The following is a 17,085-nucleotide window of genomic DNA, read 5'->3' on the forward strand; positions in this document are numbered from 1 at the left end:
TAATAGGACCTTTATTACTTTCTGTCGGTATAGTGTGTTTTATTGTGTTGGTGCTTGTTAGTTTATCGCCTTCTAAGTAAAAAATATCGTTAAAATCTCTACAAATATCTAATACTGAATTAGTTTCTTCTTCATTTAATTGGTCTAGATTAATTTCTTTTCTTATTTTAGCAAAACGATCGATAATGTCATAATTATATGTTTCTATAAATTCGTACTCATTAAAAGAAATAGGTTCGACATTCACTCTAGGTGTATGGATAGTTTGAGCTTCATTAGAAATATTTAATATGCTAACTAAACATTTATAGTTCTGGACTTTTGTTAGGCTTGACCCTAGATATAAATGTTCGGATAATTGTTTTGAAACTACTATGCCTTCGGACGAAGATAAATTAGCTAGAGCAGGTACAATAATTTGACATCTCGCGGGAATTATTGTAGTTGCTTCTGACGGCAAAATTTTAAAAAAATTGTCTTCAAAATTAATGACTCCGTCTTCGTAATTTATTTTGGCTTTATACTTTTGCAAAAAATCGCGTCCTAATAGTCCATCACTTTTAATCGGTATACTATCTGGCACAATGTGAAAAGGATGAGTTATTGCTTTGTTATTGTTTAATTTAATTGGGATGTTACAAACACCTTTAGTAAATACAGGTTCTTTACTTATACCTTTTAATTCTATAATGCAAGTTTTATTTAATTTTAGATTATTTTGTAATAAGATACATTCTTTCAATAAAGATATATCTGCCCCTGTATCTAATAAAAGATGTAATTCTTTATCTTTTATATCTAAAGAAGGGATTTTAATTATCTCTAATTGTTGGTAACTATCGGAAAATAATACTGATTTATGCGGTATGTCAATTAAGTTTTGCTCAATTTTAATTTTATTTTTATGCTCAGGTAGTGTGTAATTCATAGAACAGCTATTATCTAATTTTAAGAAGCGCTTAATCGGCTGCTCGCGACCAAGGCTTCGCTCTCGTTTCCCGAAAAATTTTGAGATGTGCTCGGTTCTGAAAAATAATTATCTGCTGAATTGATTAACGACTGAGAATTTATAGTTTGAATTTGTTGTGGTGATCTATTATTTGAACTATTAAAATTGGTAGTACTGGATTCATTATTGTAATTAGAAAAATTTTGAGATTGTTGAGGTATCGAAACATTTTGCTGCCGTTGAGGAACTTGTGAGTTATTAAAATTTCTTGGATTCTGAGAATATCTATTATTGTAATTTGAACGAGGATTATTACTGTTATAATTGTTACCATAATTACGATTATAATTACGCACGTCGTTGTTCTGATTAAAATTTTGATTGTTGTAGTTTCGATTAGTGAAACGTCCTTGATTATATTGTACTGTATTTACGTCTTGTCTATTTGAAAAATTATTATTGCTATTAAAATTTTGCGGTGGGCGTGTCTGATTATTGCTAGGTACATTTCTATTATATGAGTTACTATTTTGTTCGTATTGCCTAAGCTGTCTACACTGTGATGTTAAATGATTATTTTTAAAACAAAATAAACAGGAATTATTAGAAGAATGATTATTTAATTGTCTATTTCCACGCTCTACAAAACCTATATTTTTAAAATGCGAGTTTTTAAACCTGTCATTATTCTCAAGTTCCATTTCAATTGCTAATGATAAAGCTTTATCTAAATATGTAGTATTTTCGGCAATAATACGCATTTGAATTTTTTCATCGTTGAGTCCTTTTCTAAAAGTATTGACTAAAATGGAGTTTAAATTTTCTATTAAAACAGTAGCTTCGTTATTTGCATAATTTAAGTGACACGTTTCTTTATATTTATTAAAGAGAATTTGTAATCTATCGCCATATTCTTTTACAGTTTCCTTAAAATGTTGCTTTATATTCATTATTTGTGTTAGAAAATGCGATGGTGGTGTTTTATCAGTAAAGTGCTCTAATAAGAAATCTTTTAGTTCTTCCCAATTTTTGAAACTGTTTATATTGTGTTACCTCTTGTGCCTTCCCTTTTAATTTAGTACCAAAAATTAAATCTACTAGTAATTCTTTTGATCCACTTTGACAATTTTTAATATTGAATCACAATTTTTTAAGAAAAATTGGAGTGAATTTGCGTCACCCTGACCATCAAATGAATTTATTAAATTCAGAACATCAGTTGCGTCTTTACCTCCTGCCATTATTATATTTTATTAATGATTTATTACTTTAGTTTAAGAATTATTATTTATTTTTATAGATGTATTTTTAGTTTGAAGAGAAAAAAATATTTACAATTTTAAGCAATATTTTTTTTTTTTTTATTTTGCAGCCAGAATTATTATTGTCTTAACTTAAATCTAACTAACTAAAATCAGAAGAAAAACAGTAGCGTCACAATACAGTAAACAAATGAAAGACTTACCCCGTCATCATCTGGTGAAAACAAAAGCTTCCCTGGAGACTTGCTGCTGCGTCTGGCGCTCCTTCAGTGTCCCCAATGTCTACGTCTCGTGTCGGGCTTCTTGCTGCTTCTTGGTGCACCTTCAAGAACTGCCCGTTGCCTCTATCTTCTTCCAAAAACTGGTAGGTTTTCTGCTGCGTCTGGCGCACCTTCAGGAAACCTTGGTAGTATCCCACCGCTGCCACCAATGTCGTGATCCTGGATTGGACCACCGTCGTCACCAATCTTGTAGTCGCTGCCACCAAATGTTGTAGTTCTCTATTTGACTCGTATCACCACTTGTTGGGAATGTTATTCTTTATTTCTTTTATAATTAAATTCTTACTAAGTTGTTATTACTTTTTATTTTTAAACTTTTAATACAAAATATAAATTTAGCAGTATTACGTCTATGAAAAATTTTTATGAATGTCTCCGGTCCCTTCTGTGACCGTGCTTTTATGAGAATGCCCTCTCCGAAAATCCACGGGCGTACCTACTATTTCTTAATAATATTTTCAGGTAGGTTTGCAAAGGGACAAACATGACCATTTCTTAAGTAAATAGAAACCAGACATCGCGTCTGAAAGTAAACGAATTACAAAGGAAAACTAAAAATGATGCAACTATTTATGACTATTTCTTCCAAATTTCATCTTAAGGTAATGGTTCTGTTTATTTGCATCACCCATCTTTCTGAGAAGAATAATAATGTTGATGGTATTTTTCGTACCTTAAATTCTTTAGGCATAGCCGTAGAATAAGGGTAAAAATAATATTTTATACAATTTGTCGAATATACATATACATATAACCATATTAAATGTATGTTCACAACAGTGTGCCGTTATCAGGGCCATTACCTTCGATAATTTACGTGTCAACATTTCTCAACTAATTTTTTCATTAGGGTAACAAGTCCCTACATAATCTAAAACTAATGTCGGATTCCATGTTACATGGTACTTGGGTAAAGGTGGTCATTTTTGGTAATCACCCTTAAAAATCTTTTAATTTGATAATCTTCACCGACTTGTGGTGATATTAGCAATGCAAGAGAAAAGCGTACAGTGTTTACCGCTATAAATGTTTACCGTTTTAGCTTTTTTTTTTTTTTTTTTTTTGTGATTGCAAAAATACCACCATAATTTTAACCCATTTCCATATTGTTTTATCGATGACTCAATGTCAAAGATGATATTAACACCTCAATAGCCTCTTCTGGAACCTTTCTAACGATCATGTCCTGCCGGATAAGAGACCTGCTTCCAGGGAAAGGTTGGTATATAGAGCATGGGGTGTCCTATCAATGGATAGTTCTAATTGAGCATTAGGAGCAAAAATTAATGACTTTTTGATAAGTAGAGACTAAAATAACGGACCAGAGTTGACTTGGCCACCAGGGAACCACTACGATACCCTCATCTTTATCTGCAATTATTTTTTGCAGGGCAGTAATTATTTTAAGCATGAAAAGTATAGTTTGCTCATGATACTATAAATGCTCAATAATTTCAGCCCTAGGATCTTTAAACTAAGAAGCAAATCTGCTACACTTTGCATTAATTCTGGAAGCAAATAAGTCAACTTCCGGCGTTCGGAAATTACGGCAAATATTTTTGAATCATAATTTGCAATCGTAAATCCAGTTTCAGTATCTAGGCACGAGATTCTTTATCAGCACTAAAATTTTCTTGTGACTTTATATAAGAAGCAAAGATAACTAAGTTGCGCTGTTCACACCACTCCCACATTTCCCTAGCAAGACTGTTAAAATGTGGGAACTGAATGCCACCCATTCTGTATATATATGAGATAGCCATAGCGTAGTATTGTCTATCCGCAATAATATTTCACAATTAACAAGATTATTCGCAAAACATTTTAGCCTAAAAAATGTCGCTAAAAACTCTCGCTAAAAATAATTTTATGATTACTTTTATCTTTTTTAGACCAAAAAAACCCCGACACTTATCCCCATTACAATAAACGCCCCAACCCGTGAGGGAACTATGACTGAAATTTCTAGTTTACGGGTAAAACTATGAAAAGTATTTTTGCTAGAAAGGTGATCTTTCCACCACATAAGGTCAGTTAAAATATCAGAAGTAATTTTATTCCATGTTTATAAGACCCATATGACTTTTTTAGAGCTAAATTTCCTCTTTCGCTATTTTTGGTATAAAGCCAATCATATTTGATATCTGGGCCAGCCGCAATAAAATCCCGATCAATTTCGCAAACTCTCGAATGGTAAGTTTAACACTATTTTCAACTATCAACAGTATTAAAAAAAAACTAAGTATTTAATATTAATACATGGAACAAAAACGCTCTTCTCCGAATTAATTATAAATCCTAAATCTAGCAAAATTTGCTTTGTAACAGTTATATTTAATAGACATTCTTCATAAGTACGGCCCATTAATAGAAAGTCATCAATATATAACACCGATAAAACTTCGTTCCCGTAAGTAATATAATACGGGTTTCAGCAGTTTGGTAAATAGATAAGGCGCTGTATTAAGGCCGAAAGGAAAACAAGTGTATTCATAAAGTTGCCCAGGAAACACAAATCTCAGATATTTACGATGCCGTTGATGTATAGGGATCAAGTGGTATGCACCCTTGAGGTCTAAAGATTCAAGAAACATATTTTTAGTTAAGAGTTTTTTGACCATTTTATGATCCTCTAATTTAAAATGTTCTGTTTTAATAAACTTGTTGAAGGTTTTTAGATTTAAAATTAATCTAAATGATCCGTTCGGCTTGGGTGTTAACAAAAAATATTTGAAACAAACTGATTGCTTTTGGGATTACATCGCTGAGCCATTCAATCAGATCCCTTGTGTGTGCTCCCCCCCCCTTCTTTACGAAATGCTGTTAAAGATTTTTCTATTGCCACTAAAGCGGCTCTCATTTGGTTTTGTCGGTTGCTAGTCTTTGATCTCAATTCTTGTGGTGTTCAGTGGGAACTGCTAGAATTTCTAAATTCAGTTTGGGAGCACTTGTTTGAGACTCAGATTATTAGGAGGAGAATAGTTTTTGCACAGGTAGGAGAGCATTTCGGCGTCGAGTCCCTCCTATAATATTTTAAACCAAATTTGAGAGAGAAAGGAGTTTACAACATTTATATACATATAACACATAAATTTTTACTAAACTCGTTAGCAAAACAAAAAAAAAACGGTTAAAACATAAAATTATAGGTTGAAATGCAACATCTCAAAACTTGTTGGCGTTAACACATGCCAAAACTCGTTGGCGTTAACACATGCTAACCTGCAGAAAGAAAAAAAATATATATATATATATATATATATATATATATATATATATATATATATATATATATATATATATAACTTTTACTCTTCAAAATATATTGAAATAAAGTCTGTTCAGTTAGATAATAGAATTTTGACAGACGACGAGAATTTTGAAAATTCTGGATAGCGTAAACCCATGCCAAAACCTGTTGGTGTTAACACAGGCCACACCAGAACACCTTATTACTGAGTGCGCCGAGACAACAACCATTCGTGCCATGAACTTTAGTACGTCTGATGTCGAGGATGGAGAGCTGGCCTTTGTGGAGCCGTCTCAGATACTGGCTTTTGTTAAAGCCCTGAGACTGTATGATGAGTTATAACTCGTTATAACTCAAGAAAGGGAAACACACAATAGATCTATCAGGTAGCGGTGATTAAATCGCCTCCTAAACATTCTACATTCTACATCACAGGCCAAAACTCGTTGGCGTTAACATAGGCCAAAACTAGTTGGCGTTGACACAGGCTAAAGCACGTTTGCGTTACTACATGCCAAAACTCGTTGGCGTTAACACTTGCCAAAACTCGTTGTTAACACATGCCAAAACTCGTTAGCGTTAACACATTCCAAAACACGTTGGCCAACACAGGCCAAAACTCGTTGGCGTTGATACAGGCTAAAACACGTTGGCGTTACTACATGCCAAAACTCGTTGGGGTTAACACAGGCCAAAACTCGTTGGCGTTAACAATATTAACTGTGCTAACAAATGTAATGTGCTAACAGGTGTAATGTACCAACTCTGTACTATATTAACTATTGCCTATAACGATATACTTATTATATATTCTTAGTCATAATCAACTAGGATTTTAACAATAATTGACATATCACATAGACAAAAACTTTTACTGTTCTAGTTAGCAAAAAACACAAAAAGTTATAGAATAAAATTAGAGGCTCATGAAATGCCAATATCAAAGCTCGTTAGCATCGTATAAAATTAGAATTTGTGTCAACCAAACCCGTTAAGTAGTACTTGGTAGTACTATCCATTGTTTCCACTTACAACATTGTTAAGCGTAATAGTCTACAGGGTGTAAAAAGGAAAATATTTTCAGGTACTCACGTTCCGAATCAGAAAGTCCATAATTTATAAGTCCAAAAGTTATAAATTGATGAGTAACATTGTAAGGCACTTTATCATCTGTAGTGTAACACTAGTGTTCGAATCCACTGGTTATCACTCGCGTCCGATTTTTTATAAATGACAAACGGTGACGCGACGTGGTTCCACTCACACGCGAAAGAATAATGAATTGAAGACGGCCCGGCGTGATATATTCCGAGAAAGGGTATGGATCGACACAATTTTTTGTTTGGCTTTAAAATGCGTGGCTCCACCTTACGGCGAGAGAGTGAACTACATAGTGATCTAAGAGGAAGAGGCGGGAAATATAATTCCAGGTTAATGAGAGAGAGGATTCAGCATAAGGTACCATTGCTTCTTGCAAAATATTTAAATACATATAACGATCCATAATTCCATTTCTTTGAACAAGGGGCCCGACCCCATGCCCAGAAAAATAACTCTAGACTAGAACGTTCCCACCTCCGTGTTTTATGGTGGGTATGGTGTACTTGGGATTGAATCTCATTGGCAGGACGTCTCACCCACCTAATACCATCCGAACCAAAAAGATTGTACTTGCTTTCGTCTGACCAGAGTACATTTTTCCACTGCTTGTAGGTCCAATTTGCATGTTCCAATTGTAGTCGGGCCTGCCTATTTTTCTTAGAAATAAATGGCTTTCGGGCAGGTGTTCTGGCATTTAGATGTGCCTGTTTCAGACGCCGTCTAATGGACCTAACAGATATTGAAATAAAGGGATATTCGTTCCTTATATCCTCCGCAGTGCAAAATGGATTTCTAAGTGAATATCTTATTATTTTCTCTGTCGCCAAAGTTGTTTTTTTTGGGTCTTCCGGGCTTGGGTATACTGGCAGTTGTCCCACGATTTCTATACAAATTAATTTATTTGCACACAACACTTTTATGTAAATTGAAGTGACTAGCAATATCAATTTGTTTAATTCTTGAATGATACTTCTCAGTTATGATTTTTTTATTTGATCTGTCAAATTTATCCCGCGCGGCATATTTTTAACGCTCTGTGAACCCAATACCACGATCTAGACGCTTTAACAAGAGAATATCTCACAGAATGTTAAGAAGAAGATAAGGTTTCTCCACTTATGTCCGCTGGAATTTGTAAATAATTTTTTGCCTGCAAATTTATTCACAAAATAAGCAGTTTTTATATGGCTATACAAAGCAGATTAAATGCGAAATATTTTCTAGATATCCTATTCTACAGAGAGTAAACTGTATTTTGACATAGTAAAAATATTAAAAGTTTCTCCACTTTTGGCCGGTACTGTATATGATATATACAGTACGTCTGCCCGTTGTGTAGGTATCCGTGAGAGGGGAAACGATATTCTCTCGATGTTTTTCGTAAAAAATTAAAGGACGCGTCCCATCAATAAACATTCGACAAATTTGCAAGTAGCCAATAAAATGAGTGGGCGGAGCGATTTGCGGTAACGTACTCGTCAAGTCGACGTATAAAATATATTGCTGTTTATTTAAATGTTTTTTGTCCGCATTCCTTTCGTAGACACAGATCCAGCAGACGTACTGTAGATATTTTAAAATCAAGACATTGAAAGCACCCAAATTTGTATGAATAACGATGTAATTTGTATGTACGATGTTCTCTATATTTATCGCTGAAAAGTTTAAAATGGCGATTTTTATGAAGTCATGACAAACTATTGGTTTCCATTAAAAAAAAACATTTGTTTGTGGCATATGTCAAAAATGACAGGCTTTAGAAAAAAAAAACGGAGAATACTATTTCATTAAAGATGTGATTATCTACAAATTTTATCTGAAAATTTTTTGTAAATAATTTTGTAATAAAATAGATTATAGTGGAATTAGGGACAATTTTTAAAATAGCCCAAATTTGTTTTTATCGAAATATCTAGTAAACCATAAACGTTTTCAAAAATCTGAAAGGCGCATATTTACGACCCCACAAAACTGCAATTCTTTCCGCATTTAACCGACACCTTTGAATAAGAAGACTAAGGAAGGAGCATATCAAAAATCTTAGGTACACCGCGATGGGCCTCAAATATGGCCGACTTAAATTCCGGTTTATCAGTGTCGTTCTAATTTTATTTAAAAAATGTAAAACTATGATGTAGGGTAGACGTGGGGTAGACTCAATAATTTGTTGTTTTATTTTACGTTGTGAATAAATGTTGGTAGTTATTAAAATTGTTATAAAAATATATAATTCTAATAAAAATAGATAAGTTATAATAAGTATATATTAACACAAACATCCGATACGCTACTGAAGCAGGTAAGTCAAATTAACGTATCTAAATTCTTTGACATCTAATCTTTGACAAGTAATAAATAAAAGCTAAAATGCAAGAAAAATATATAATTTAGTTAATTTAAGTGAATTTCATAAATGATCGGTTTACTACACGTATGTATATTATATAGTCACTTACTAGTGAAAAGTTGTTCCATTATTTCACTCAATTTTGCCGAGATCTACCGCACGCTACACAACCAACTATTTTAGAGTCTTTTTTCGATAAATCGCGATAGTGTCACTGTTAATTTAAGTGCTGCCACAATTTCCATCTAGATTTACTACCTTTATACAACTATCAGTAGTAGAATAAATAATAAATAACATAAAATAAGCTCCGTAAGGACTGACAAATCCACAAAATTTCAAATCAAATTCAAATGTGTCAAATGAATCGTCAAACAGAACTGTCAAGGATCCCCACCCTAGAGAGCTTTTATGGTGGCTTTTCCGCCCACCATGCATGAATACATGGATAGCATTATGCTCCTTCCTTAGTCTTCTTATTCAAAGAACCAACACCATAGACTTAAAATAAAATATAGACTACACTAATTACATCTCAACGCGGACAAACAACCTTTTTTGTACACATGTTTACTTCTGGGTACAGTCGACCGAGCCTTCCTCATCCAGCCTATGTTGTCACGTCTTTAATATTATCAATATTTTTTTTTCTTGTTATACACATATGTATATTGAGATATTAATACTACATTTTAATAAAGTAGGTTTTAATATTCCATAGATATATTAAATAGTCCTTATACTACTAAATTATAAGTCGGATACTATTTAAAAAGCATAAGTTCTTTACAATATTGCAACACCGATTAGAAGCGAGGTCGCCTATTCATTCATTTATTACCTTGCAGTACGTGTCGCACGTGTGCGGTAAAGCTTTGTTGCCGCTATCTCCGCGGCTGTATTAACGCATTTGCTTAGCTTGTAGTCCTTAAGTGTTTATTTTGTTTACTTTTTTGTTCAAGAACTATAAAATATGGTTCGCCAGTGCCAAATTTGCAAGAAATTTGACTTAAATAATCCATTTAAGTTTTGAAACGACTTTTGACCGGTAGGCAACTCTCAATTTACCCATTGGCAGTCAGTGGCGTTGTTGTAGAAAGGCGCTTATTTAGATAATATTTTAGTAAAATGTAAAATCTGAATTTTTTCTTTCACATTACATTATTTACTTACTTACATTGTAACAAAATCATAATGTTTTTATTAAAAATATATTCCGGTTTATTCTAAAATTATCTTCAGAATCTAAAATAACATACAAGAATTTTAAAATGATATTACATTATGAAACAATATTTTTTAATATACCGGGTCGTCTCAAAAGTGGCTCAACCCTATAACTTTTTTTATTTTTTCAGATAAAAAAACAGATTTGTATGTTAGTAGGTATATGACATAAATTAGGATTTATTGACGTATTCAATTGTTTTTGGTCTCTTCCTGTTTCACCGAAATGATTACATCTTTTGATTTTTAAAGGCACCCGCGGTATATTGCTACTTTATTCGATAAAAAATGACACTCTGAATAGAATGACATATCATATGTCAACTTTTGACATTGTCGCTTAAAAACATATCCTATTTTAAATTTCAATCCAGTTTTTTTCAATCCACTAAGTTTTAATCAAGGAGCCTTGGAAAATAGTTTTGATCGTCTAATAGGTTTCGTGTCTTGTCTAGGCCGGTTAAAAGATGTACAAATCGTATTTTTAATCATACATATGTCAATTTTTTCAAATGGAACAAGGGTGACTCATTAGCATATTTGGAAAAAGCATTTTTTTATGAATATATTGATACCACACACTTGGTATTTCGAGTCAAATTGTCGTTATGAACCGCGTGTTACAATTACAATTAAACCATATAAGAAAATGTCAAAAGTTGACATATGATATGTCATTCTATTCAGAGTGTCATTTTCTATCGAATAAAGTAGAAATATACCGAGGGTGCCGTTTAAAAATTAAAAGTTATAGTCATTTCCGGTGAAACAGGAAGTGACCAAAAACCGAATGCGTCAATCAATCCTAATTTATTTCATATACTAACATACTAAATCTTGTTTTTTTATTTGAAAATATAAAAAAATTATGGGGATGAGCCACTTTTGAGACTCACCTGGTATAATAAAGACAGTACCGAGTTAAATAAATGTAGTTTTTATTTTATCCACTTCCTATCACCTTCCTTGCTTTAATGGAACAGATTTATGTTTTCTCTAATTTACATATAATAAGACATCACTTAACCAGAAAAAAAATTACAACAATCATATTTTTTTTTCTCTCCCTGTCGCCGATTATATCTGTGGAATAGATCCTGTTTTGATTAATATTAGGGGTTGTAAATGTTTGACTAAAATTAATAATTTATTATTAATTTCAAAAATTACCTAATTTCGATTATAAAATTTCTTCTATAACGTGTATTTTATTATTTTTATCCTTTTGGACTCTAAATTGTTTTTCTAAACTTTTATTTAAAAACCTGTCCTAAATCTTAATAAAATATAAAAAAGTTTAAATACGATATATTTTTAATTTAATTATAGCTTCATTAAAATAAAAAAATTACCCGGCTATGATACGGAGAGTTCAGGTGTACTTGAGAACGAAAGACAGTGTTGTGTTTCTCGGCAGAGTCGTCAGGGAACGACCGTTACGACAGAGACAACCTATCTATCGCTCGTGTCGCACTCGTTATAACCTAAAACAATAACACAACAATAACAAGACAGTGTCTGGCCGCATGTTCCAGCTATTTATGAATGAGATGCTCAGTCTATATTTTATTTTAAGTCTATGACCAACACTATCTCCAGTAGTTTCAGAGATACCCATAGAGAACATCGTAGAAAACACCCTGTGTAAAAACAGATTAACCTCCCAAAAAAGTTAAAACCAACGCAATCAAAACTCTCTCGTGCAACTTTGTGCTTATAAATAGTCAGATCTCGTAAGCAAAATAGCAGCTATATGACGCCGGCAACCGCCTTGTCAATAAAGCATTTTCACAAAATGTGAAATATGTCAAAATCCTTAGATTTTAGATATATACTTCTTTAATAAAACTCACTTTTATTTTTTTCCTAGAATCCGAAAATCAATTAATCTATAGGGTGTTGCATTAGAAAAAACACAACTTTGATGTGTAACTTTTTTTGGGAACACCCTGTATAATTCTATATATTTTTATAAAATGCAGTTCAGTTACTCTACATATGCTGCCAAAATTTCATTTCGATATAAACTACCGTTATCCTTGAAGCTTCCGCGGCGTATGAGTGGCAGCACCCTGTACATGGCAGTTGATAAAAAATTTAACTTGCATTTTATCAATTAAAAGTATATTTCTGCATGAGGAATCTCTACACGAAAGGTGTTTCATGAAACACCCTGTATAAAGGAGGTCTCTTATATTTTCATAAACAAAAATACCGTATGATCGAATAAAAACGGCGTCAGCGATGGCTATGAAATGAACATCGATGACATTTCCCATATAAATTTACATATAAAATGACAGCGATCTTCATTTCATAGCCATCGCTGACGCCGTTTTTTTTTCGATCATAGGGTATTTGAAATTTGAAATTATTAAAATGATAACACAATAAACAACCTACTACAACTTGGCAACATTGTTAAGTGCCCGAGTAGACTAGTGTGACGTAGACTCTAGTTATATTTACGTAGAATAAGGTTATGATTTCATAAGTCTAGTAAGGACTTTATTATGTCAAAATGTGCTAAAACTACTGATTTAACACAGGTAATAATACTTAATCAAAATATAAATTTCACAAAATTACTCACCCTCCATAAACTAAACCAGAAACTATTTTTTTTTAAATAATTCACAAAACAGCTGAGATAAACAACAAACAGCACGGTCAGCTGTGTAGGGCTGTAGTCTCGCCGCGAGACTTTTTAAAATTGTACTATTTTTTTGAAAAATGTACTGAATTATGAAAAAAATGTACTGGATTTAAAAAATTTCCTACTGTAATTAGGTATAAGCTGGTATATCTATAGATACATCTACATATCAGAGACTTCCTATAATATTCTCAGAGATACATGTAAAAAAAGCAGGAAAGTTTATATTTTTATTACATTATTAAAAAAAAATTAAAAATATAGAAGAAGAAACAAATATTTTTAATGTTTATAAATGTAATATTTATGGAAATATGTAATGCATATAGTAATCAAGAAACTACAGAGGTATTTATGAACAGGTTTATTTAATACACAATTCACCAGGGCCTATTTCTCCATAAGGCCCGGTGGTCTGTGGGGCCCGTTAAAGGTTGTAAAATATTCATAATTTCTTGAATTTTATTGGAAAAGAGGGCCCGAATTTTTGCTTGGACCTTAGGGCCCGACCAGATGGAAAATAGACCCTGCAATTGACAAAAATCTAATTGGAATCAAATTTCAAACAAAGCCAAAGTGTCAAAACACCAAGACAGAGACACTTATATTTACAATTTAAAATGAAACTAATATTTATTCCTTAAATAATTAATCGGTAGTGGTAAACAAATACGAAAATATGTATTTAAGAATAATTAGATACCTATATTTTAACCAAAAACCCAGCCAACTTTGATATTTTTCAGAGATATAGAAGGGATACTACCGATACTAGCAAACAGTAGCACATCCAGAGAGTGCATGAGCCTGGGAGGGGTAGTGGCAATTGGTAATATTTAAATAAAGTAATAAATTTAAATTAAATCGCTCAAAGATATTGCGACTATGGAAAAAAGTAAATTTAGATTCTTCTGGATTTCTATTTTGATTGATATTATTAATTTATTTTGTGACAATTTTAATTTATTCCAGATTACTTAATTATTATACTTACTTACTTATATATTAATTAATTACCCCCATTACCCCTCCCGTATATGCGCCCCTGCTAGCAAACCAAACTACACTAAACCACTTTCATATCTCTGGCATGATCTCTGGTATTTTTTGGTCCTGAATGGTCCTGAATTTCGAGAGTTCCAGACTATACAGGACTGTTCCAGACTATTCAGATCTATACCGGTGTGATACCAGACTGTATGTATAAGGTATTCATTAAATACGTTTAAACAGGGTCGACGGAAGGGCCGGGCGACTCGGGCGGCCGCCCGCGCCCTGGCTACCGGATGCAACAGGCGCCACCACAGCAACTAAAATATTTTAAAACAGTAATCTAAACAAATAGTACATACACCCCCTCTCCCTTGAGTTCGGTAAGTAATAGAATATTATTAATTTATTTTGTCACAAACGACTCTGGAGTATTGACCACAACTTTTGATTTTTAGCACCCTCGGTATTTCTTTACTTTTTTCGATAGAAAATGAGACTCTAAATATAATAATGACATATCATATGTCAACTTTTGATATATTGGCTTAAAAAAATCGCATTTCAAATTTCAATGGCTGTGTTAAAAACATTAATTTTTAATAAAGGAGCCTTGGAAAAATAGATTTGATCGTCTAAGGTTTTTCGTGTCTTGTCCTGACCGGTTAAAAGATGCCCAAATCGTATTTTTATTCATATCTCAATTTTTTCAAATGGAACAAGTGTGGTTCGTTAGCATATTTGGAAAGAGCATTTTTTACGAATAATTTAGTATCACACACTTGGTATTTCGAGTCAAAATGTCGTTATAAACCGCATGCCACAATTTCAAATAAACCATATGAGAAAATGTCAAAAGTTGACATATGATATGCCATTCTATTCAAAGTGTAATTTTCTATCGAATAAAGTACCAAATACCGAGGGTGCCATTTAAAAATCAAAAGTTGTAGGTACCTAGTCATTTCCTGTGAAACAGGAAGTGATCGAAAACAATCAATCCTACTGATGACGTGAATCAATCCTAATTTATGTCACATACTAACATACCAAATCTGGGTTTTTATCTGAAAAAATAAAAAGTTATAGGGGTAAGCCACTTTTGAGACGCACCCGTATTATAGGACCAAAGAATATTTTATTATAATACTCTTTGATAGGACGTCAGAATAATATTTGGTTAAAACAGGGGTATAGTCTATAAAATGAATAACTTTGAATTTTGACCGTTATTTTTTACCAACATGGCAAATATAAAATCCCTCTATCAAAAAAGTTACTGATATTCATTAAATTGAGTGCCTGGACTTTGGCCTGAACGAATCAGATAGGTAACTCTTTTTACTTTCGTGAAATAGAAAAGGAAAATAATAAAACAAGTGACAATTTTTCCTCTTCGTGCAAAAATCAACACGAAATGACATAATTGTCAAAAGTAAAATGTCATTAGCTTTTGACATTTCTAAATATCGACCAATGGCGTCTATAATAGAACAGCCTCGGAGCGAGATTTATGACGTCACGCTAGTTAGATACTACGGATTAATAAATATGTTGTAGAATACATGGAAAACATAATTATTCCTCGTATTTTTGGTTTGTATTTTAAAAATGATATAGTTTACATGAAATATACATAATACACAGTTAATAAATACAATATATATACCTATTTATAGTAATAAATAACTTTGGCAAATAAACTATGAACCATACAAATGCAGCAAATGTTTTACGATATACAAATAATGAATAGATACATAAGATAATGGGTAAAATGTAAAATATACTTTAAATTTGGGGGTTTGAAAATCGATCTAATTTAACAAAAAACATTCAATATCTACTAATAGTGCTGTATTAATTTACATTCACAAAATTTTTATGCATATTTTGCAAGTATCAATGTTCGAAAAATTATATTTGCAAACAATACAATATCATAGAAAAAAAGGCGTCAGCGATGGCTATGAAATAAAAATCGCTGTCATTTTATATGTAAAACTGTTCTAAAATTTTTGATTTTCTTGGGATTTAGGTTCGGGAAAAACGCTGATTAAGTTTTCATTTGGTTTTTCATTTTTTGTTTAAAAAAAACGTTTCGGCTAACATTATAGCCTTCATCAGTGTTGTGTCATATGAAAAAAATAGTGTCGAATATAATCCAAAAATCCTTATAATATAATATAAGGATGCCGAAATTGGACTTAATGGGTTTTTCATGTTAAAGACCGTGAAAAACTGGACATAGTGGTGTGTTTAATCCAATTCAACCAAAAATGTGACTTAGTGGATTTTCGCTGTACGCCTACGATATATATTTATTTATTCTAACTAGCGTGACGTCATAAATCTCGTTCCGAGGCTGTTCTATTAGTGACGACATTGCGTCAGCATGGCCGCAAGTTGCTAACCTAATAAAATTAACACTAGAAAAGCCCGCGGGAACTGCCAAATTCAAAGTTATTCGTTTCACAGACTATACGAGAAATTGCTGATGTATTTTAAATATTTATTTTAAATAAGTGTTTAAGTAAGAATAATATTTTATTAAAACAGGGGTACCAGAAATTGCTGATCTATTTTAAATGTTTATTTTACATATAAACTCCGTTATTTCAAATGCAACACCATCTATTTTTTAAAATAAATAGAAGTAGATTTAAATGCTCTATCAAACTACAGTTTGTCTGTCCGTTCTATAGCTACGGGGTATCCGTGGGAGGGGAAACGATATTCTCTCCATGTTTTTCGTAAAAAATTTGACGACGCGTCCCATCAATAAAAATTCGACAAATTTGCAAGTAGCCAATAAAATGAGTGGGCGGAGCGATTTGCGGTGACGTACTCGTCAAGTCGACGTATAATATATATTGTTGTTTATTTAAATGTTTTTTGTCCGCATTCTTTTCATAGACACAGATCCAGCAAACGAACTGTACACTTGAATTTTACACTTTATGTCAGTTTAATAATATATAATTTCGTACTTTTGTGCTTAGGCGTAAAAGTGCTTTACTTT

The 17,085-nt window shown here is 32.4% G+C and overlaps 2 protein-coding genes across 3 annotated transcripts in view; one reads left to right on the forward strand and one right to left on the reverse strand.

Annotated features, from left to right (window-relative positions):
• The window catches only part of LOC115891196 (glutamyl aminopeptidase-like), a 151,159-nt gene extending 138,052 nt beyond the window's left edge, over positions 1 to 13,107 (reverse strand). For both annotated transcript variants that reach the window (XM_030911610.1, XM_030911607.1), the window contains exon 1: positions 13,011 to 13,107. In XM_030911610.1, the coding sequence (XP_030767470.1) occupies positions 13,011 to 13,017 (7 nt within the window). In that variant the 5' untranslated portion in view covers positions 13,018 to 13,107. The remainder of the gene's footprint in view (positions 1 to 13,010) is intronic.
• Positions 12,866 to 17,085, forward strand: part of LOC115891198 (protein Wnt-8b-like) — a 61,243-nt gene continuing 57,023 nt past the window's right edge. The window contains exon 1 of the mRNA XM_030911616.1: positions 12,866 to 12,966. Within this exon, the coding sequence (XP_030767476.1) occupies positions 12,931 to 12,966 (36 nt within the window). The 5' untranslated portion in view covers positions 12,866 to 12,930. The remainder of the gene's footprint in view (positions 12,967 to 17,085) is intronic.

Source organism: Sitophilus oryzae, unplaced genomic scaffold (genome assembly GCF_002938485.1).
Source record: "Sitophilus oryzae breed Bouriz unplaced genomic scaffold, Soryzae_2.0 scaffold_980_pilon_pilon, whole genome shotgun sequence".
In the NCBI taxonomy this organism is placed as follows: Eukaryota; Metazoa; Arthropoda; class Insecta; order Coleoptera; family Curculionidae; genus Sitophilus; species Sitophilus oryzae.